The sequence below is a fragment of the Borostomias antarcticus genome (assembly GCF_949987555.1).
Source record: "Borostomias antarcticus genome assembly, chromosome: 15".
Classification (NCBI taxonomy): domain Eukaryota; kingdom Metazoa; phylum Chordata; class Actinopteri; order Stomiiformes; family Stomiidae; genus Borostomias; species Borostomias antarcticus.
The window spans coordinates 8669697-8691212 of NC_140248.1; the positions used below are offsets into that span (position 1 = coordinate 8669697).

General features: G+C 45.4%; 2 protein-coding genes across 2 annotated transcripts in view; one reads left to right on the forward strand and one right to left on the reverse strand.

Annotated features, from left to right (window-relative positions):
- fam222ba (family with sequence similarity 222 member Ba) overlaps window positions 1–8523 on the forward strand; it is a 31577-nt gene extending 23054 nt beyond the window's left edge. The window contains exon 3 of the mRNA XM_084449593.1: window positions 4792–8523. Coding sequence (XP_084305719.1) covers window positions 4792–6563 — 1772 coding nt within the window. The 3' untranslated portion in view covers window positions 6564–8523. The remainder of the gene's footprint in view (window positions 1–4791) is intronic.
- A 965-nt stretch (window positions 8524–9488) lies between these two features.
- trpv1 (transient receptor potential cation channel, subfamily V, member 1) lies at window positions 9489–19718 on the reverse strand. The gene is made up of 16 exons (XM_084449962.1): window positions 19127–19718; window positions 16026–17179; window positions 14790–14944; window positions 14482–14634; window positions 14187–14324; window positions 13583–13890; window positions 13270–13446; window positions 12966–13121; window positions 12660–12755; window positions 12446–12516; window positions 11880–12045; window positions 11640–11706; window positions 11083–11423; window positions 10844–10956; window positions 10095–10207; window positions 9489–9977 (listed from the first exon to the last, which is right to left on the reverse strand). Exons 2-16 carry the CDS (start codon window positions 16250–16252, stop codon window positions 9868–9870), a joined length of 2391 nt encoding a protein of 796 aa, XP_084306088.1. The 5' UTR covers window positions 16253–17179; window positions 19127–19718; the 3' UTR covers window positions 9489–9867.
- Window positions 19719–21516: the final 1798 nt, after the last annotated feature.

Below are 21516 nucleotides of genomic sequence, written 5' to 3' on the forward strand. Positions count from 1 at the left end.
TAGCTTGAATATAAGGCCTCATTAGTGCCTGCTGACTGCAGTAGTGATGCTCCCGGGGGCTCCACAACCATGGTAATTAAAGCATGGTCAGCTCAGTCGGCTGGCCTCACAGTGCCCTGCCCTGGGAATCTGCTTAGCCGGACATCTGAGAGACCACCGGGAGACACCAGCACCTCAGAAAAACCATAGAAATCCTACATAGCCCTGCGTCAGTACTGCAGCTCCCTCTCTAAAGGCCAGAATGCACCAACCCGACCTTCTGCCGGACACTGCAGTGGGCCGATGCATTGGTCACCGTCTCTTTGATCACCGCCTGGGTGGTCTCTGAGAACGAGCACCGTTTGTGTCTGTTGGTAGACCGGTTGACTGAACTTGTTGTAGTCTCTCTTGCATGTCCATGCCCTCAAGGCTGGCTAGAGAGGTTTTGGATCGACATGTATAGAAACCCTCTATTTGCTTTATCCAAAGCGCCTATGGGAATATAACAACACAACAGTCACAGTGCAAGAACAAGGAAGAGTCGTTTTTAAAATATTTTTATTCATACACATACATGATGTTAGGGGTTGGACGGGCGGGTTGCGTTGGCCCAGTGGATACGAACCCAGGTTAAGTTAAGGGATATGGTGGTGTTGGGCAGGGGAGTGGCCCAGTCGATATTAACCCAGATAGGGAGGGACACTGTTCCCTTTACTGTCCTGTAGACGAACACCAAAGTCTTTATTTAGGTAGAATTTGAACACCAGATGCTTCAGCATTCTGGATATCTTGCAGTAGTCTAATGGCGAGTGAGTTGTAATAGTCAAGGTAGGAGATGACAAGTGCCTGGACCAAGTTGTACTTCTTCTGTTGTGAGTAACGGGCGTATCGTCACCTGTATGTCCAAAGGGGGGACAGAGAGATACATTTGTGTCGTCAGCATAGCAGTGATAAGAAAAAACATGTGAGGAGATTACAGAGCCAAGGGATTTGGTACAGAGAGAACATTTAGGGACCAAGGGCTGAACCCTGAGGGACGCCAGTGCTTAAAGTGCTTTGGACAGACATCCTCTCTACGTATCCTGGTAAGAGCGATTTGTCAATTAGGATATAAACCAGGAGAGTGCAGAATCCACAATGCCCAGCTGGAACAGTGCGAAGAGAAGGATCTGGTGGGTCACTGTCCACCACTGCTGATAAATCAAGAAGAATGAGAACAGATGAGAGGGAGGAAGCTCTAGCTGTGTAGGGCCTCTGTTACAGCAAGGAGAGCAGTCCTAGTAGAGTGAGCAGCCTTGAAGCCAGATTGATGAGGGTCAAGGAGGTGGATCTGTGAAAGATATTGTGAGAGTTGGTTAAACAGCATGTTCAAGGGTTTGGGATTGGAAGGAAAGAAGGGATACTGGTCTGTAGTTTCGGACAGCGGCGACAGTCAAGAGTTGGTTTCTTGAGTATCTTTGGCGTAATTGGATTTACCTTGTCCTGCTACTGTAGATCCCATCGCTGATAAAAGAGCCTTCTGTCACCGAAGACTAATAGCCAACCCAGTCGTGTCCTCCAGTGGAAAAACACTCACATATGTGTGCACATCTATGCACAAACGCACATACGCAAGGGAATGAGCCTCCCTATGGATACGAATCCACTCTGCCACCCTGTGATTGGAGGAGAGACAGCCAAGCGACAGGAGGTCATTAGTCTTCCCTGTCACAAGAACGGCAGAGGGGACGTCCGTTGCAGTGGCGTCCGTGTCCGTCTGTGTTTGCTTACCCAGCCATTTAGTCAGGGGGAGGAATTAAGCGTCAGTGATTGAGAGTGTCAAGCTCAAACGCCTTGGCCCAGACTCCTGCATTAATGAGCCTGCCATCAGCAAGGCGAGCAGTTAGAACATAACAGCCCCCCCACCCCACCATGCCATCACACCCCTCCCATTGTTTCCTGCCCACAAATAAAGAGGGGATTAATTAGCTGCTTGGCATGAATCATGGTGCCACTATGCCAGTCCTCACAGTTCAGCCCCAGCCCCCCGGCCGGGTCCACTCGGTATGCTGTGAGGCTGGGGTGAGACTTCGAGGAAGGACTAAACAGCCACATGCCCATAGACTGCCTAAGTGGAAGGAGAAGAGCCGTCCCATGGGACCTTATTTCGGAAAAAATATGTACGGTAGTCAATGGCGATTAAACAAATAATTTCTTCATCCCATTTGAATTGTGCCATTTCACTTTGGTTTGTATTAAGACGAGAGTTCCTTCAGGTCAGCTCTACTTCCGTCTGTATGGGCCTGTGTCTGTGTGTCATCCCAAATGTGTATGTAGGTCAGGCAAGCTGGGCCAGGGTGACAGGGTGTGAGGCCCTGGGGTCCTGCTAGGGGAGGCTGGGTGCCGAGCCTGTCATCCCATTATCACTGACTCTTTACTGTGATACTGAGCAAAATTAGCCTGAACTGAGTTCACAGCAGAAGACCGAAAAAGGCAATCACATCAGCAACAACTGAGCACAAACACACACTAGCACAAACACACACTGACACAAGTGACACGTGGCACCTGGATGCACACGTCGACTACACACACCTATTGCAGGCTGTCACCTAAAACACATTCCCCCTCTCACCCACGACATTGTCACCTAGCGATTGTTAAATATAGCTGAGGCGCTTACAGCGTTTCCGCTGGTAAGGTTTTGCTGTGGCGCACCGCCACGGCAAGATCCTTGCCGCCAGACCAAACATTTGATACAAAAAACAATAATACAAATTAGGCTATACTGTATATATAAAAGTCTTAAATTAAACATCTTAAACTTTCTAAATATTTCTGCCTAAATGCGCTTTCAAAACCACTGTCATGCCAACATTAGGACTATTTATTTTCAATAAGACTAAGAGCCTATAGGCCGCGCGCTCCATGCTGCTCCTTTCTGAGGTGATCGGAAGACTCGACGCGTGAAGGTTTTTTTTCTTCAGTGAGCGGCATGAGGTTACAACAAAAGATAGGCAGGCTATTGCTCCTCAGATATTACCATAGTGTTAACCAGTGTTTGAATTGGGCCAAACACTGGTGCTGGCACCTAGGCCTACTCCTCAAAATGCCTAGCCTACTGTCTAAAATACATTTATGTTAGTAATCTAAGTGCCGTTATAGCTACAGTTAGACATCCTACAGATGTTACTCTCAATGCAATTTACCTATGAATGCGCTTCCTCGGCCCGCTCGTCCGAGTCTACAGATAAAACCGTTTCGTTACTCACCAAAGTAAACACATCGTTGGAAAGATGAAAGACTTTTCTCAGAGGTCGCTACAGTTTGTAGTCCCCCACCTTTCAAAGTGCATCGACTGTCTTCTACCAGCGATTCGGCGCTCTCCGCTTTGTTTAGCCTACTCACTGCTGCCGCCCATTTTGGGGATGATGCATTACATCTTAAATGGTGTTGAGAGACTCGCGTTGAGGTATCTGATTAGCGGGAGAACATTTACGCTGAGTTATTAACTATGGGAAATTTTAAACTTTAAAACATGTAAATAAAACATGTAAGTAATGTAATGCATCATCCCCAACATGGGCGGCAGCAGTGAGTAGGCTAAACAAAGCGGAGAGCGCTGAATCGCCGGTAGAAGAAGACAGTCGATGCGCTGTGGATATTAGACATTTAAGTGTACAAATTTGCCTTTTATTTGAAAGGTGGGGGACTACAAACTGTAGCGACCTCTGAGAAAAGTCTTTCATCTTTCCAACGATGTGTTTACTTTGGTGAGTAACGAAACGGTTTTATCTGTAGACTCGGACGAGCGGGCCGAGGAAGCGCATTCATAGGTAAATTGCATTGAGAGTAACAGGGCGTTATCTGTAGGATATCGCCCTGGACCAGGTCTATCAGTCAGTCAGCCCTTCAAGCGAGCGTTGTCAAGGAGACATACACCACAAGCGCGAGTAGGACAGGAGAGAGGAACAAGGGAGGAAGAAGGGCGGTCTCCGATCCCCCGCTTTGGTTTTGAAATCAGACTCTTTTTTTCACACACCACCACACCAAGAGATCAGTTCCACAGGAAACACTGGGCGCTTAACAGCTGTATCAATTGTCTTGAGTCTTAGTCAGAGCTCAGGGCTGGGTGGAGATCAGAGACACCTCTTTGTGATTACTTGTCTGCTGTTATTGAGCTCCACTACCTGGTTCTGACACAGAGACGACTCTCTCTCTCTCTCTCTCTCTCTCTCTCTCTCGCTGTATTTGTCGCTCTCTCTCTCTCTCTGTCGCGCGCTCTCTCTCTCTCTCTCTCTCTGTCGCGCTCTCTCTCTCGCTCTCTCTACCCCTGCAGCCACATGGGATACTAGCTGCCGCGCCTCCTTCTCTTTGTGTTGTGTGTGTGATTCAGTAGCAGTCAGCACAGCATAATTCCCGGCCTGATACAGTTATTGCTTTCCCTCTGAGCAACAACTTATAGTGACCTCACCGTTTTGTCAGCCCCTGAGCCCAACCCCAGAGTTGGAATATAGATGGGAATGCATTGCTCGCTGTGGTTTTGGTGGCGATCAAACTCTGTCCTTCCGAGGTGTGTTTTCTCTATTTAGGGATTTGCTGAAGCTGGGAATGTGAGAATCTGCTGTTCAGGTCAGGTTCCAACTTCCGTACTTGTCAGATGAGGACCACGGGCTACATTACTGTAAAATCTGCTCTTTTGACAGGAAAATCAGGCATTTTGTCTTCTACCTACCTTAACATGTTTCTCTCACATTGTGCTCTCTCCCTCTTTCTCATCGTCTCCCGTTCCTTTTCTCTCCCTCTATCTCTCTGCTATGTCTGTCATCCCAGGGGACACTACACAGAGGATGAGATCAGCTCAATATCCAACCCCTGCGGAATTGGATGCTTATGCTAAGAAGGTTGCCAACAACCCCCTGACCATCAAGATCTTCCCCAACAGCGTCAAGGTCCCCCAGAGGAACCACGTACGCCGCACAGTCAACGGGCTGGATACCTCAGGCCAGCGCTACAGCCCCTACCCTCCCTCTCAGGCCAGCGCCAAGGCCGGCCTCCTCGCCGTCGTCAAGGTGCCCCACCCTAAGGGCATCCTCAAAGACTTTGACGGCAGCCGGGCTCGCCTGCACCCCGAGGTCATCATGAACCTCCCGGCGGGGCCCTACGCCGCCACAGCCACCTCGGCCAGCACTTTAACCCTCCACCACCCGCCTCCCCAGGGCCAGGGGGGGCCTCGGCCCCAGCAGAGCCTACCCCCCCACCCCCAGACTCTACAGACGCTGCAGGGCCAACAGCAGGGCCCGGACCAGGGCCTCAGACACCCACCCCCCATGGCCCAGCACCCCCAGGACCTGCCCAGACCCCGGACTATGTCCTCCCACTCCCACCCCCCTGGCTTGGGCCACCCCCAGCCTGCCCTCCTCCTGCAGCAGCAGCAGAACCTCCAGCAGCAGCCGCCGCCCGGCCTGCAGGGGGGTAGGAAGCTGTCGGACGCTGACGCGCCGCCTAACGTGACCGTCTCTACCTCAACCATTCCTCTGTCCATGGCGGCCGGCCTGCACCAGGGCCGGCAGCCCGACCTGAGCACCATCGTGCACCAGATCAACCAGTTCTGCCAAGCCCGGGCCCAGGGCGCCAGCGCCACCTCCATGTGCGAGGGCCAGATCGCCAACCCCAGCCCCATCAGCCGGAACCTGCTCATCAACGCCAGCTCCAGGGTGTCCATGCACAGCCACCCACCCACCGGACACGGCCTCCCCCCACACAACTGCATCATGGGCCCTGCAGACAAAGCTGCAGCCCCTGTCGGCCACCCCCCATCTAACATGGCTGGCATGAACTGCATGCCCGTCTTCCACAATGATATCAAGCAGCAGCAGCACCACCAACAACATTTACAACAACCGCTTCATCAACAACAGCGTCATCATCATCATCATCATCAACAACAACAACAACAACAACACCAACAACAACAACAACATAACCACCAACAGCAACAGCAGATGTGCTCTTGGAATCAGCACCAGTTGGCTCACCTACAGCACATGCAGGAGGGAGGGGGCCACCCCTGCAAGCAACCCCCGCGGGACCCTGGCTTTCCCTGTAAGGGCATGGGCTACCCCCCAGAGCTGTGTGTGGGCCAGCCTTACACCCTGAAGCCTCCTATAGAGAAGCCCACCCCTTCGCCCCCTGTCAACAACAACAATGGCATGCCTGGCCCCGTGGCCCACTTCACCAACGGCCACTACTTCCAGCCCCATGTCTGGAACAGCAGCATTCTGCCCACACCCAACAGCGACAGCTCCGGGTCTCAGGAGCTGGCCATGCCATTCCACGGGGGAAACCCAGGGGGCACCACCACCCTAGACTGTGGCCCCCCCACGGCGGCCCATTACAGGCCAGGGGCGGGCTCTTCCTCCTCCTCGGGACAGACTAATCTGATGCAAACGGCAGATTACTTGGGCGGGGACTTCCAGACGCCCTGCTTCCGAGATCAGAATCTGGGGCTGATGGGCAAGATGCACAGGCCTCCCATGAACCGGGTGGGCCCAGAGGCCGGAGACGGCCGACCCACTCACATCCAGCACCCAGGTTACAGATAAGCTAGGGCCTTGTCTACACAGCAGTTATCAAAACAACCTTCTTTCAGTCTTAAGAAAGGAAAAAACATGAAATTAAATTAAGCAAATGACATGTTAAGAGGACAAATGAATATATTTAATAAAGAGCAGTGTTTTTTTTTTGTGTTTTTTTGTAGTCAATCTTGCAAGTGATCAATTGATTTCGTAAACGAGTGCTTTACCTAGGCGCTTTAGGGAACTTTTCTTAAGTATGTGATTGTCGTCATTCCCAGACTTCTCTCCCCTATCCTACCTGTCTATCAGTGTGCCTGGATCTGAAGAATCCTGAGTTATTTTTATTTCAGCCCTGTCCTTAGAGTTTTCTTTTAAACATAAAAGATGTCTACTGCAGACAGTGGATGAAAACTGATTCTTCACAGAAGAAGACATCCTCCTGAAGATCTTGATGTTTTTACAGGGTCATGTCGGGATTTCTCGGCCCTGACTAGTTTTACTGGACAAGTGGCTCATTTTCCTTTTTGCGTTTAGATGTGAAACTCATAGCGACATCAAGATTAAACAACCATATATACATTTTCCCCTTGAAGTCGCAGCAGAGAAAAGATAATTATTTGCTCAGTGTAAACCTGTCAGTCACTGGACACTACAAAGTACTCATTGAGAGGCTTGCCGTATGCACATGTACAAAGAGGCTGTTTTCTTTAGAAATGTAATTATTTATTTGTGAAATAGGAGTGTTTCTGAATCAGGTCATTGTTAAAGGTTGATTCCTCTATCTCTGAAGTGTCTAATCAGGTTGTTTGTACAGAGTCGGGACATCTAGATGCTGCAGGGAGCAGAAGGGCGCACTGGGCAGCAGACGCTCTCTTGCTCAAAATGCTGCAATGAATTCAGGTGTCTGTTACAAACCATTCTTTTCACCCTTGCCAACAATGTTTGGCGGCATGATTGTGGAATATAATTTTTGGTATGTTTCATGGGGAAAAAAATTATGAAATATGTTCATTCTGAAGCCTTAGATGGCCAAAGTCAAATCTTCAAAGACAAATACTTTTGTTTTTCAGATTTTTTGGTTGGTTTAATTTTCCTATCATTTTTCGGAACCCGAAAACTATTACTTGAATTGTTGAGATGAGATATTGTGTTTTGCAGGTGTTTATTGAAGGGGATTGGATAGTTCACAGGACTAAACTTGCCACTGGAGTGGAAGAAATAGACTTTGAGTTACTAATGTAATTTAGAAACTAACTATGAACCAAATCAGAGTTTGTTAAAATCATTGAGGTAGCTTAAGTTAATTGTAGTTGCTACTGATTCTGATATGAAGTGTGCTTGAAAAGACCAAATTGATCACTTGCAAGATCACTTGGAGGTAAACAAAAGGACTTAAGTTGAAACAGTGAAACAGCAAATGCATTGTTTATTTTATTGTACACTGGCTTACCTACTATACTACTGTAACTTAGTGTAATGATTGTATGAATGTGGTGAGAGAGAGAGAGAGAGAGAGAAAACACACTGAAACCCACATTCTGTTTGCCTCCCTCCCTAACAGCCCTTAAAAAGCCTTAAGTATTTGATCCTTGGACTTTCCTTTGAAAACAAGCATGGTTATAATGAAAACCCAAAATGATAATAATGAGAGCCAGGATTGCAAGGATACAGAGAAACAGCAATTTCTCTTGTTATTTTTATCTTTATTTTAATAATTTTTTTTGTTGGATAGAAAAAGCAATTCTTTAGATATTCTTTATTCTGAATACATGGAGTCATATTTTGGAATTCTATTTAAAGCTAAGTCTAGTTACTGGGCTGTAACAAACACTTTTTTTCCAAGTTTCAAAGCTTCAGTTTGCAATTGTGATTATTTATAATACTTGATTTGCTTGTTATTTAAATATTTTTCCTCTTTGTTTCCTGTACTATTGCTGTGAAATGGAGAAAGGTCCACCAAACCTTTCTTTAGCGTGTCACTCTGTGGCTGTACGACAGATGAGGCTAGAGCGTGAGAGTTGTGCTACTCTTTTTGTAATATTGTAATAAAATAAAGTTCTAATTTATGCTTTGATATGAGTTTTATCTTGTCTCTAGTTGCCTGTCTTTGAAGTACTGTACTGTACCTTACTGAGAACAGATGGCTGGATTTGGGGGGTGGGGCTTGCTCACCTAATTTGTTTTTTAAACTAGCTTACTGTAGCCTATATCTGCATGACTTGCAATTCTGCATGATTGATACCCTCAATACCTTTGATATTATTCCCCCAGAAGAGTCCGTTGGGTTTTAATTTAATAGCTCTGTAATAAAGACTTACTTTATCACAGTCGTTTCAGGTTCTGCATTCTCAGTGGCAATCGGGTACAGAAACCTTTCCTACAATTGGATCTTTTGTGAGGAAGCCAACTATCCATGAATGATGCAGGAGGCGACACCCCAAGTGCTCCGCGCATGCTGTTTAATCGAGACAGCCGGTGTTCAGAGACGTGATTGCACCTGTTTTATACAATGTGCTTTCATCCTGCAAATCAAAGGCATCCGGTGAGAGACTGCTTCATGCAGGAACGTAGGCAGGGTAAGCTAGAGGGCTGGCAGGCTGCAGGAAATTTGGGCCGTCTAGCTGTGATGGAAATTGGAGTTCTATATAAAGAGCTCTCAGTAGGAGGGACTGTGGTCTTGGTTCAGGATCGTTCCATCATGAATTTTCAGCAATGCGGGGTGCAGTCACAGCAGCAGGGATTGAATGACCCATGATGACAAGAATCAGAGACATTTGGTCTAGTAAACCTGCCAGAGACTGAGGCAGGTGGCATCATAAGACTGGTTTCAGTCAAACGAGAATCGGTAATGAGAGACTGACAAGTACAGTAAGTAATACAACTGTATATTATTGCAATATCTTCAGGGAGATTCACATTTTGTTTTATCCTTTTATTTTGAGGGTAATCATAATCACAAATTTCCTTGAATGAGCATATCGGCAACATCAAATGTGATGGGTTGTCATACAGGCTTCGTTTGCGTGGTCGCATTATATTTTCCTGAGACAGTCATCTTATTAGTGCATGACAGCTTCAAGCCAGTAACAGCTTCAACAGTGATTCTTTGGGAGGTGTCACATTCACTGCCTGGTAGACCAGCTCCATCTTACAAGCTCACACCCGGTTTCAATTTCACAAATCAATCAAGCGGAGCAATGAAACAACACGTGAGTACAGCTGTCAGTCTGGTAAACCAAGCTATTGGCTGTTGGCCATCACTGTCCATACAACTACTTTCCCATTGGCTGGGTGGGTTCTGTGCCAGGAGACGAGGAGGTCAGGGTCCACGTCAGACGAGGGACATGGGGGTCATCTCTCTGGGCTCCTGGGCGTACTGGCGGTGCTGTGGCTGCGAGCCCCGCCTACTGAAGTTCCTCATCATACCTCGCCAGGTCCTTGCTGTGGACACGTGGTAAATGTTTTTAGTTTGACACAGTGTGACTATGCAATATTAATGCCAATTCAGATTGCAGTCCCCATTCACATTACACTACCCTACCCTTATCACTACCCTACCTCTGCTTGGAGCGCTGCGTATAGGGGACTGACTATCCACATCACCGCTCCCCGGGTCCTCATTGATTATGCCCAGGTTGGTGTTCCATTTGTTCCAGTTGACTTCCTTCACTCTGAGACAACAGAGGACACATGCTCCAATTACTGTTGTATGGATGACACATCAGTCCGCTGTCAGAGGATCCAGATCAATGAGGCTTGCTGTGTACTGCTCACGGCACTGCAGTTGTTCAGATTCAATCCCACAGCTGAAGTGGTATGTGTCGGTGGATTCTATTTTTCAGCCATTTTCCCCTGGTGATATGTTTGGTCTGATGTTTTGCCAGTGTGTCCTATACTGAACATTTGGAGTCTCATTATGTTGTTCATCCAATTCCGTTATGCATTCATGTTTCACAACGTTTATGCTGTAGATATTATAAGGCCTAGTGTTAAGATGAATGGTATAATTAGACCCGCACTCAAAGAAACTTTGCCGTTCCGCTTTTATTCAAAAATGTATTATCTATTATTGAATCTATTTTTGAATAAAAGAGAAACAGCATAGTTTCATTGAGTGCGGGTCTAATTATACCATTTTGAATTTCTTCTTGCTTGGAGTAGCCCGGCACTGGAACAAATAGTTTAATCAATTTCCAAGGGTGAGCATACTGATCCATTGAACCAGTGTTAAGATTATAAATCCATTCTCTCACAAGTGGTACTCTCAGATATATAAAAGCTAATTGCTTTATGACCCCATAAGTTACCTGAAACACCTGAATTTGCCCAGGGTGCCCAGGGTCTTCTCCACCCCAGAGCGGAGCTTGGTCCTCAGGCAGCGTGGCAGGCTCTTCTCCAGGTCTAGGATGGTGATGCCCCTCTGCGCAAACGCACACACACAAGCACAAAAAGGCAAATATTGTCTCATCTATATGACAATAGAAACAAATACAATATCATTGATCTGTCTATGAAAGGAGCATGGCATCAATGGCCTCAGGCTCGCCTGCAGTTTCCAGATGCTGCTGCTCTCGCCGGACAGCTTCTCCACCGTCCGGTTCATGAGAGCGATGAGCATGTTGAGCAGGAGGATGTAGGTGAGGACGATGTAGGCGATGAGCAACATGTAGAACACCTCCTTGTACTTGTAACCCTGTGTGAACTCCAGGTCGCCCATGCCGATGGTGAACTTGAACAGCTCCAGGATGGTGTAGGAGATGTTCATGTATGTCACTTTCTGACACTTATCCTCTTCCATAGATGTGAAGAAGCGGCCGGCTTTTCCTGTGGAGTTTTCCTTTGGAGCAGCAGAAACTGGTGCAGGCTCAACCAGCAGAGTTACCACAGCTGTCGTTGGGGGAGAGGAGAGAATGGTTACAGTCTATTGACAGGATTGTTTTTGTCACTGTAGAAGTGGAAAGTCACTGGTAGTTTTGGCAGGTCTTCCTTTGTGTTAGAAAGCGATGCACAGAACAATGCACAAGCATTGTGAATTCATAAGCTGCTGACAGTCAGTACTCTTATGTCCCTGTGTGTAAAGGCGGCAGAGGAGAGATGAAATACCTGCTGAAAATCCCAAAAGGAAGACACTGTAGACGAAAAGAAAGCGCAGGATATCACTGAGGATCATCTACAGACGAGAAGAAAAGACAGGGAGAAAGAGAGAGTGTCAGAGGATCAGTACTCGGAGTGTAGCTTGATCATAACATCAGTGCTGTGCCAGTCTCACATTCTGGACATGCCCTTTGGCAGTGAGTCATGTGTGTAGGAGTGTGAGCGGCATGACCTGCCCAGGCAGTATACCTTCTGTATCATCACGCTGTAGATGCCCATGTGTCTAGACCCTCTGGAGAAATAGAGCAGGTTGACCCAGCTGAGAGCCAGGCACAGCACCAGCAACCCGAGGTACTCCTGCCTCCCACAGATGTACAGTGCAGAGGACACAATGAAGAAAACCGCCTGCAGAAAACTATGAGCCAAGAGATAGGATCAGCCCAGAGAACCTCTGACACAGTGTGTGAAATCCTATCAGCCTACACACAAAGAGCTGCCAAAAACCTGCGTGAGCAACATGCATACACACACACATACACACACACACACACACATACACATACACATACACAAATGCATAACCAATCCTCAGATGTGAGGAGCAAAAAAGTAGCTTTGGGCTGCTCTGACTCAGACTTGTTACCAAGCTGTGTGCCTATCAGATGTGTGAGTGCTGAGAGATGTACTGCCATCCTATTTGTGACGTAATCTCTGTCTTGCAAGTAATTCTATAGTAATTGACAATGTTATAGAGGCTGTTTGCACATTCATTTGTGAAATAATTAGTGAGCAGAGAGAGGTTTTGTGAAACTTACAAAAGGATCTCATAGTATCCATCAGTCAGCAGAGACTGCAGCTTGGGATGCTTTCTCTTTAAGTCTATTATCTTGGGAGGGGAAACATAAATAAATCAAATACTATAATAAATCATGTTGTGGAATACAATCTTGAATTACATTATGTTTCATGTGAGGTATCTCTCCAGAGTTTAATTTGAAGTGTGAGAAGTATTGTGGTTAGTAAACATACCCCTCTTATGAAGAAATAGCAGGATGCCAGAACTGTCAGAAGCTGACCAGCCAGATGGATGTATCCCTCTGGGGTGTGCTCGATAGGGAACGGGGGCTGTGTACCAGAAAAGTAAAACAGTTGGTAGTTTAAATACTTAGAAAACAATGTATTTTATAATGTTTCATTTGTGTTTTGAAATTAGATGAACACTGGCCACACACAGCAGATTTCAATGCAGCAATTGGCAGAATGATTGTCCTTCAATGTGACCATCCAAAGATCTCAGAATAATTGTCCTTCAATATGACCATCCAAAGATCTCACCGTGCCGTCCTTCCTGGTGTAGGAGATGACAGTGAAGATGGAGAGGTACAAGAGGTAGACCAGGAAGTTGACGAAAAAGATCCGAGCAGCAAACCTGTCCCACTTCTCCTCCAGCAGCTTGTTCAGGGGCTCAATTTCGAGCATAGCATGACGATTCTGGAAAAAGAAAAACGGCAATTATGACACTTTGCTGAGGGTGAATGCATCTGAAGCCTTTTTCTCAGTGTGTCCGGGACATCATGTTTTTTAGACAAAGTGCACTATTAAATCATTTGATTATAATGGTTTTGTTGTTGCTACTCACAGGGATGTCACTGCCATAGACAAGTATCTCCAGGACAGAGTTGCTCTCATAGGAGTCCAAAGATGCCAGGTTATAGAGGGCGGAGTGGACTGGCCCGTAGGCCCACTCTGTAAACTTACGGGACAGGTAGCAGGTCTCTCTGTCCTTGAACTCACGATGCAGAATATGTTCAAACAGCTGTGGGACACACAACAGTCACGGCATGAAATACTAATGAAAGTATATTCCGTATGTTCCGAGTGCTTGCCAGTTACTGAGATAGTTTCTGCTTTGTCATGGATAAATCACCTATCTGTCAGGCCATGTTATTTACCCCAATCTTGCCCATCTTGGCAGCCAGTTTGATGGGCGTTAGTCCCTGGTCGTTCTCGATGCCCTCGATGTCCTTCAGCTCAAATTTGGGGTTGAGGCCTGCAGTTTTGGTGAGAATGTGGTCGTACATACTGATGATGAAGTCAGTGTTCTCCTTGCTGTTGTCCGCCACCATCACCAGGGCATGCAGCACCATGTTGCCCAGGGAGTCTTTCTCCCTCATGTCCGCCTTCTGGTAGGTGTTGGTCATCAGGAAGTCCACTACCTCCGACTGATTGGTACAGGCAGCCAGGGACAGAGGCAGCTCCCCTAGGAACAAGAAGGGTTGGCCCCTATATTAGTGGTTTTCATTCACTACTCTTTATATTACCATTCTCAAAGAAAATGCAAAAGGGCATATGCTTTGGGGTAAAACATGCATTTAGTATTTTTTGTTTTGTTTTGATTGATGTTCAGATGCTATAATAATATAATAGGATATTTTTTCCCTTAGTGCTGACTGCAGTACTGCTCTTGACATGCAGTAGTAAAGGCTGTTGTCTATGCTGCCAGAGGGGGGCACTGAGGTTCTGTGACACTCAAGAGAGCGTAACCCACTCACTCACCAAAGTAGAAGCTGGGTCCATCCTGTGGCTGAAAGAATTTCCCACAGGCTTTTGCGTGGACGTCTGCTCCTTTTCTGACCAGTAGCTCAATATAATACATATTCCTTCTCTCAATGGCAATGTGGAGGGCAGATTGACCTATATGGAAAAAATTTTTTTGACAGGATGGAACTAGTCCTGTAGTATATGATCATGGCTATCTAAATATGATATGATGTTTTACATGTGTTGACAGAAATATGAGGTAAATTAGGAAATCAGCCAAATTATAATTCTGTATTGGATGAAAATTCACCTTTGTAATCGTTATGTGTAGATGCTCCATTTACGAATTCCTTGAAGTCTCCCATCTTCTCTGAGATGTCCAGGAGATATTCCACCGAGTCATTTCTGCCGTCTTTCAGATTCAGAAGAGCCTTCATCAGGGAGTTCTTACCATAAGGCTGATCTAATCAGTAAACAAGACGGGAATGAATGAATGAATGGGTGTGCAGGATTATACTATGGCTACATTGCATGATTGTTCACTAATGTTGTTGTGTTTGACAATTTATTAGAATCATAAAACTGTGGCAGATAACTCAGTATCAGGGTCTTCCTCACAATCAGAGTGGGTGAGCTTCTTCATGGACTTAAGTAGGTACTGATGCAACCCCTCCAGCTTGGTGATGTCACCACTGGACACCGCCTCAAACAGCCTTTTTAAGTCAAACCTTTTGCTCCTCTCCTCCTCGGTCTCCTTCACTCCTCTAATTCCCCTACAATTGAAATAGGACATGTTTATGAGTTTAGGGAAAGGCTTGTTGAACATGATCCAATGATCCTACCCATTGTTGATTTTTGTTATGAATACATAACACCACTCAGGCCACAGAGCAGCATCTCTAAACAGTATTAACACTGTGGTACAGCTCTACTTAGCCCACTGCCAGGCCAGTATTAAACAGTATTAAAGGAAAATGCTCGTTTTTGACAACCTGGACCTTATTTACGACATATTATAAGAAGTTTGACTCACCCAGATCACTTTTGTGTTGTTCGGAGGCCTGTAGAAGAAATTTAAAATCCAGCGCGAGCCAGTATATCCATGTAATGGCGGCGCACGGGGCAAAGGGAATGCAGTTTCTCAAAATCCATTTTCGGCCGCTAAACGGTTGTTTTCATCAATCAGATTGCATGAATCGACAGTTGATATTCCTCTACGCGAGCCATTCTTTCGGTTTTCAAATACGTGGTCTGTAGCCTCTGTAATATGATCTTTACACTGGCTATGCTCCCTCACATTCTCTGCGCTACGATCGGATTGTTGCTGACGAATGACGACGACAATATTCTCGGCACCAACTACGATCGTAGCGCAGAGAATGTGAGCTGGAGAATAGCAGGCTGCGCGCTGGCCTGTGCGCATGCGTGCTGGAGCAAGTGGGGGAGAGGCTTGTAAAGATCATATTACAGAGGCTACAGACCACGTATTTGAAAACCGAAAGAATGGCTCGCGTAGAGGAATATCAACTGTCGATTCATGCAATGTGATTGATGAAAACAACCGTTTAGCGGCCGAAAATGGATTTTGAGAAACTGCATTCCCTATGCCCCGTGCGCCGCCATTACATGGATATACTGGCTCGCGCTGGATTTTAAATTTCTTCTACAGGCCTCCGAACAACACAAAAGTGATCTGGGTGAGTCAAACTTCTTATAATATGTCGTAAATAAGGTCCAGGTTGTCAAAAACGAGCATTTTCCTTTAACACTGTGGTACAGCTCTACTTAGCCCACTGCCAGGCCAGGGAACACATAATGAATATAGGTATTCTCAGTAAATGGCGTATCTCTCACTTGTCAAAGTTTAAATTGAATCTGATTTGGGGCTTGTACTCCTTCGGTTCCTCGTGGTCTATTGAGTCCATGGGGTCTGTATGGCTCTCTGAGCCGCCCACGGCCAGGGCAGACAGCAGCAGGTCCTTCTTCTTCCCCACGCGGCTCTGGGCACGCTCTTCATCTGTCCTGTCATCGGTCTCCAGGAAGCTGTAGCTGGCGCCCGCTGGGCTCTTACCTAGGCTCATACTGACCTCTCACAGCAATGGTCTGTTGGGGACAGAAGTAAATCACAGTAAAGTGAACATCTCTTGTATCTTGTTACATAACGCATTGTTTCTCTTCTTCTTCTTTTTTACCTCTCTGTATTGCAGGAGCTAACAGAAGAACTTTCCACTACTCGTACCTGTATGATGTATATGTGAAAAATAAACTTGACTTTGACTTTAAAGTAAACTAGCTTTAAATAATAAATCAAATCATAGTTAAAAGTGCAGTGAGGGATTGGACTAATTCACCTCCCAGCAATATTTCTGTCTTTCCCATTTCACTGATAACATAAGCCTATAATATATTGAAAAAAACAATGTCTTCAGTAAAAATGTGTCAATGAATGTTTCCACAGCTGCTGTAACATCATGAGCAGCTTGACCTCGATAGACGTGTGATATTTTACTCCAGATGAGTAACAAGCAGTTATGTACCAGTAGCACAGAAGCTTAGGCACTACTTGATCTGCTGACCATTGACCCTCATATACAGTATTGTCAATTAAAGATTCACATATGAGACACATTACTGTTCACTCTGAGCCAACCCAATCTAGACAGCTTATTTAGGGAAGGATGGCAGTCAGCTTGATTCGATTGTTCCCTGTTGATGGCAGAGAAAAGAGAAGTGGAAAGGGTTGACAGTGACTCACGTCAGATGGACATTTTGTAGGCTTCTCTGCCCACCATGAGAGGAACTGGTGCCACAGCAGAAACTTATACTGTAGCTCATCCATGTTCATCTTATAAAAACGTGCAAGATGGTTTTGAATGAGGATTCTTATTATTCTGTGAGATGATGTATTTGCATCATTTATGAGACCATTACTGCTGCTACTGGATATTATTTATGGATCATTATTTGTTTTTCTCTCCTCTCTCTCTCTCCCGTCTTTCTTGTCTATCCTTAAAGTCCCAGTTAACCAAAATCAGAGATTTGCTTGAAAACACATTCTATGTGTTAGTGATGCATTGCTGATAACATGTAAAAATGGGATGAACCATGTGTAGTACTGAATTGTGAAGTTAGACCAGTTTTGTGTTTTTAACCAGTTTTGATTTCCGGATTTTCTGGGCGGGCTTAAAACGGGTACCGGATGACGTAGAGCGGCGTTCTTAGCATATCCCCGCCCTAACACTATATAAAGCTAGAACGGATTTGAATCTCCGGTTTTCATGCTCAATCTTGAGTCTAGAATTAGCTAGTTTTAACCAACAGTCTAGAATTAGCTAGTTTTTCTTAGTTAGCAATGCCTATGCATAAATCTAAACGAAAATGCATCCTTCCTGGATGCCAGCAGGAATGGGATGATAAGGTCTGCTTCTTTCACTCCCGAGTATGGGAGTGAGAAGCAAATGGTTAGCATTTTTGAAGAGCCATGGTGTTACAGAGTCTGTCACCGCTAGCGCCCGCCTCTGCAGCAAACATTTCACTCCCGAAAGCTTCTGCATTTATAATATGAGGCTTTTGGGTTTCACGGACTCACGACTGGTCCTGGTGAATTCGGCAGAGCCAACCATCTCCCTCCCCGGCCTCCATTCTCCTGTCGCATCAACCTTTGGTGCCGACACCGCTGCCTTGTGTGCTTATAGCTTATTAACGTTATAACGTTAGCTAGGTAACGTAAGCAATAGGAAAATACACTGCTATTAATATACAAAATATGTCTTGACATGTATGTGGTAATGTCAGCTATGATGAATTATGTAATCTTAGGAGGAATTATAGCTAACATTAGCTATGTAGCTTGTTTCAGATGGGAGTGTGTATATAACCTTAGTCTAGCTAACAGCTAGCAGCACCGACCAGGCGACCACCCACCAAATAACGTTACGGATGATATATTATGACTATAAGCGTTAACTATACAGAAACTGCCTGCCATATTTGTGGCACCTGATGTGCGTATGGGTTCACCGGTAATGGTGACAGTATATTTCTCCAGCGGGAGACCGGGAGGTGGGAGCGAGGGGGATGGTTAGGTAGACCAGCTGCAGCTGGAGAAAGACGCACCCTCTCCCAGGGAAGCGGTGCTCGGCGGCTACTGGCTGAACATTCCAGTTCTGTTGGATATGTTGCGGGAAAGTTGAAGCCGAGTGCTCGTCGGGACAGACTCATCCACTCTCGTTGGCAATGTTATGTGTGAGAATATTCTCACACATAACATTGCCAACGAGAGTGGATGAGTCTGTCCCGATTATCAACTCCGGTAGTGTACGCTTCTTCGCGCTATCAGCGCTGTTCAAGCCAGTGACTAAAAGGTACATTTAAAACAACTTTTTCCATTGATCCCAAGGGACGACAGGATCGCCTGGGAGGGATAGGAATGGGTCCGGAGGTGGCAGGGAGAAAATAGGGACAGACTCGTACATTCCTCGTTGCCTGTTTTTGTATTTTGCATCTAAGGGCAGTAACACTGGCGCGTTGGTATAGAGTAGCTACAGTTTTACCTGTGTTGTTTGTCAGGAGGTAGGTTAGGAGGAAGCATCTGTGCGTTTGACTCATTAGACAAGTGTAATTTCAACTCCTCTCTGTTTTCACAAAGCTGTGACTTCCTACCACAAAAGAGAGTGCCAGTGTGACAATATGCAGACCAGAGAACGGTACTATTTGACAGGTTCTTCCCTCCACACCCCCTCCCCACGCAATTGGGTGTGGCTTCGGTGCCTCCAGCAGACACGCCCCCACAGTCTCAGACCAGAGAATGCTGCTGATTTTTAACCGATTTTGAAGCCTTATTTTATATACTTAGCGACATTTTTAATCACTCAGATTTGGCTGGGTGGTTAATGACATGTTTTCCTGTGGTGTGTGAAGCTCATAACAAAAATTTGAACTGGGTTAACTGGGACTTTAAGCTACACTGTCCTATCCAGATAAAGCAGAAATGCCCTAAAAATATCTTGGGTGGGGGGGGGGGGGGCAGGGCCACCTGGGGCCTGAGATGGTTTCTGTCGCCCAGGCCTGGGTTACACGACCTCGACACGAGAACGAGAATGACGATGAGAACGAGAATGACCTCCACACGTAACGTTTTACCAGCGTTGCCAGAGGTTATCGAGGTCACATGGAAACACTATCGCAACACCATTCGCAACACTGGGCTCTCATGTAAACTGACAGTTATCTATGAAAATAAATGGTTTTGAAGGCATTTATTTAGGGCTGCCTGCCTTTAGGCAAGCCCAGCTTGTTCTCTGGCTTACATTTCCAAATTAGGGTGAACCTATTCCTTAGTTATTAATTTGTCCTAACTGGGAGGCCCAATTCATCATTCAGCATAAGTTGTATTATTATTATTATTGTTGTTGTTGTTTAGTTTGATGTAGGACTGACCAGGCACTTCTTCTCAACTGGCTTCACTCGCCCTCAAGTTGGTATACCCTGGATCATATTCCATAATAACCACCCATTTTGTCCATCCATCCAAATGATTTAAATAAATGTACTTTCCAGTGTCTCAATACAATCATGAGTTTTGCTCGAGTCTGATCGCACTTATTGATCATCTTATTGATCACTTATTGATTGATGATCACATTTGAGGTGGCAATCCGAGTCTTAAGTCAGTCTTTTTCTCTTGAAGTTCAGTTAAAATCAAACATGTTTAATGTTATCTGAGGTGTTTCGTGGTGCAAACGGGAAAGTCCCGTAAACGGGAGGAAACGACGCCGTTACTAGAAACGACCAGGCGTAAGCCCTGTTGGTGCAACCGGCCCCAGGCCTCAGACAAAAGAAGCTGTTTATACTCGTCATATGATATAGAACCTACAGTAGCCTACTGAACACCGCGCCCGGGCTGAATAGATAAGACAGGAAAACAAAGCCACTGCATCTACCCGTCACTGGTGGTGTCTCTCACAAGACCTAAACTGTATTCGGTTCGCTGAACACAATATAATTATCTCACATAGAGACTCCTAATACATTAACCACAAACCTAGCAGAAACTGAGATTAAATGCAAGCTAAGTAGTCTGTTTTTATGGATTTTAGAGCGGTAGACAGGTAGCCTACTTTATTTATCCCCAAGGGGAAATTGTTTAATTGTTTCTTTATGTAGGCTATTTAATACTCTCTATTCCAAATTACTGCTTATGACGAACTGCAGCATGTTTAAAGAGAACATGCCACTGAAAATGAATTTCCTGTAAATAATGTACACATTTGGGAATGAGTTTTGGCATGTGCATCATACAAATCATTCCAGCATTGCTATGAACAGATTTAAGACCATATCAAATATGCCGATAATTATACTCACACGGATGAGGTCACTCCATTTGTACACAACTGGTCCACTTTGTAAAACATTATCTTACATCTGCATATATTTTTTCATCCTGATGTTAAAAACTAGCCTATGAGGACTAGCCGGTGAGGATGCTATACGGAGAGAAACGCGGATGAGGTTGAGGAGGAAGGCAGATGGATAAGTGACCCACCCTAGAGAATACCACAGCACATTACTGGACCCCTGAAAGCTTAGAAGGGTCACTGACTCTTGGTTTTATTGATTAACATGCTAACACGCGTAGAGCACACGGTGCTCAAAGTTTCTCAGTTAATTGGGAATTTAGGGAATGCACTAATCAGTGTAAAGGAGATAACATCAACAATGATTGTAAATGTAAACCCATCAAAAATGTTGTCTGTCCCTCACATTTACAGTGTTGATAAACACTATTAAGTAAATCAATGCAGAATAGAACATCCACTGATGACAAACCTGCCCTTATGTTCTGCTCATTTTTAAAAGTTATGGTGATGTCATACCTAATCTATGAGATAGAACCACATAAAGGTAATAAAAAAACAGATACTGTTTTTAAACTAATCTTATTACAGCTCAAACACATCACATGATTCATAACTGACTTCTTGTCACTGGGGTTTTCCTGTTCAAGACTAAGAGTTTCTTCTTTTTTTCAGCACATCGTTTGCAGAGCTTGCACGGCCTGTTTCCTCACACATTATATCTACTGAGCCTTGTTTTGGTGTGGCTGGTCTCTGTGGTCCTGTGACTGAGCGTGTGGTTGGAAAACCTCAGCCTGCTAGCATGGACCAGAACTTCGACCTTCCCTTCTTAACTTTGAATATTCTCTTTGATTATCCCTCTGGACTGGTTGTATTGGTTATTTGATTATTTTCTGGATATTGACCTACTTTTTGGACTATTCTATAGGATTATCCCTTCATACTATCTGCCTGTGCCATTTGTTTGTTTATTGAATTAAAAGCCT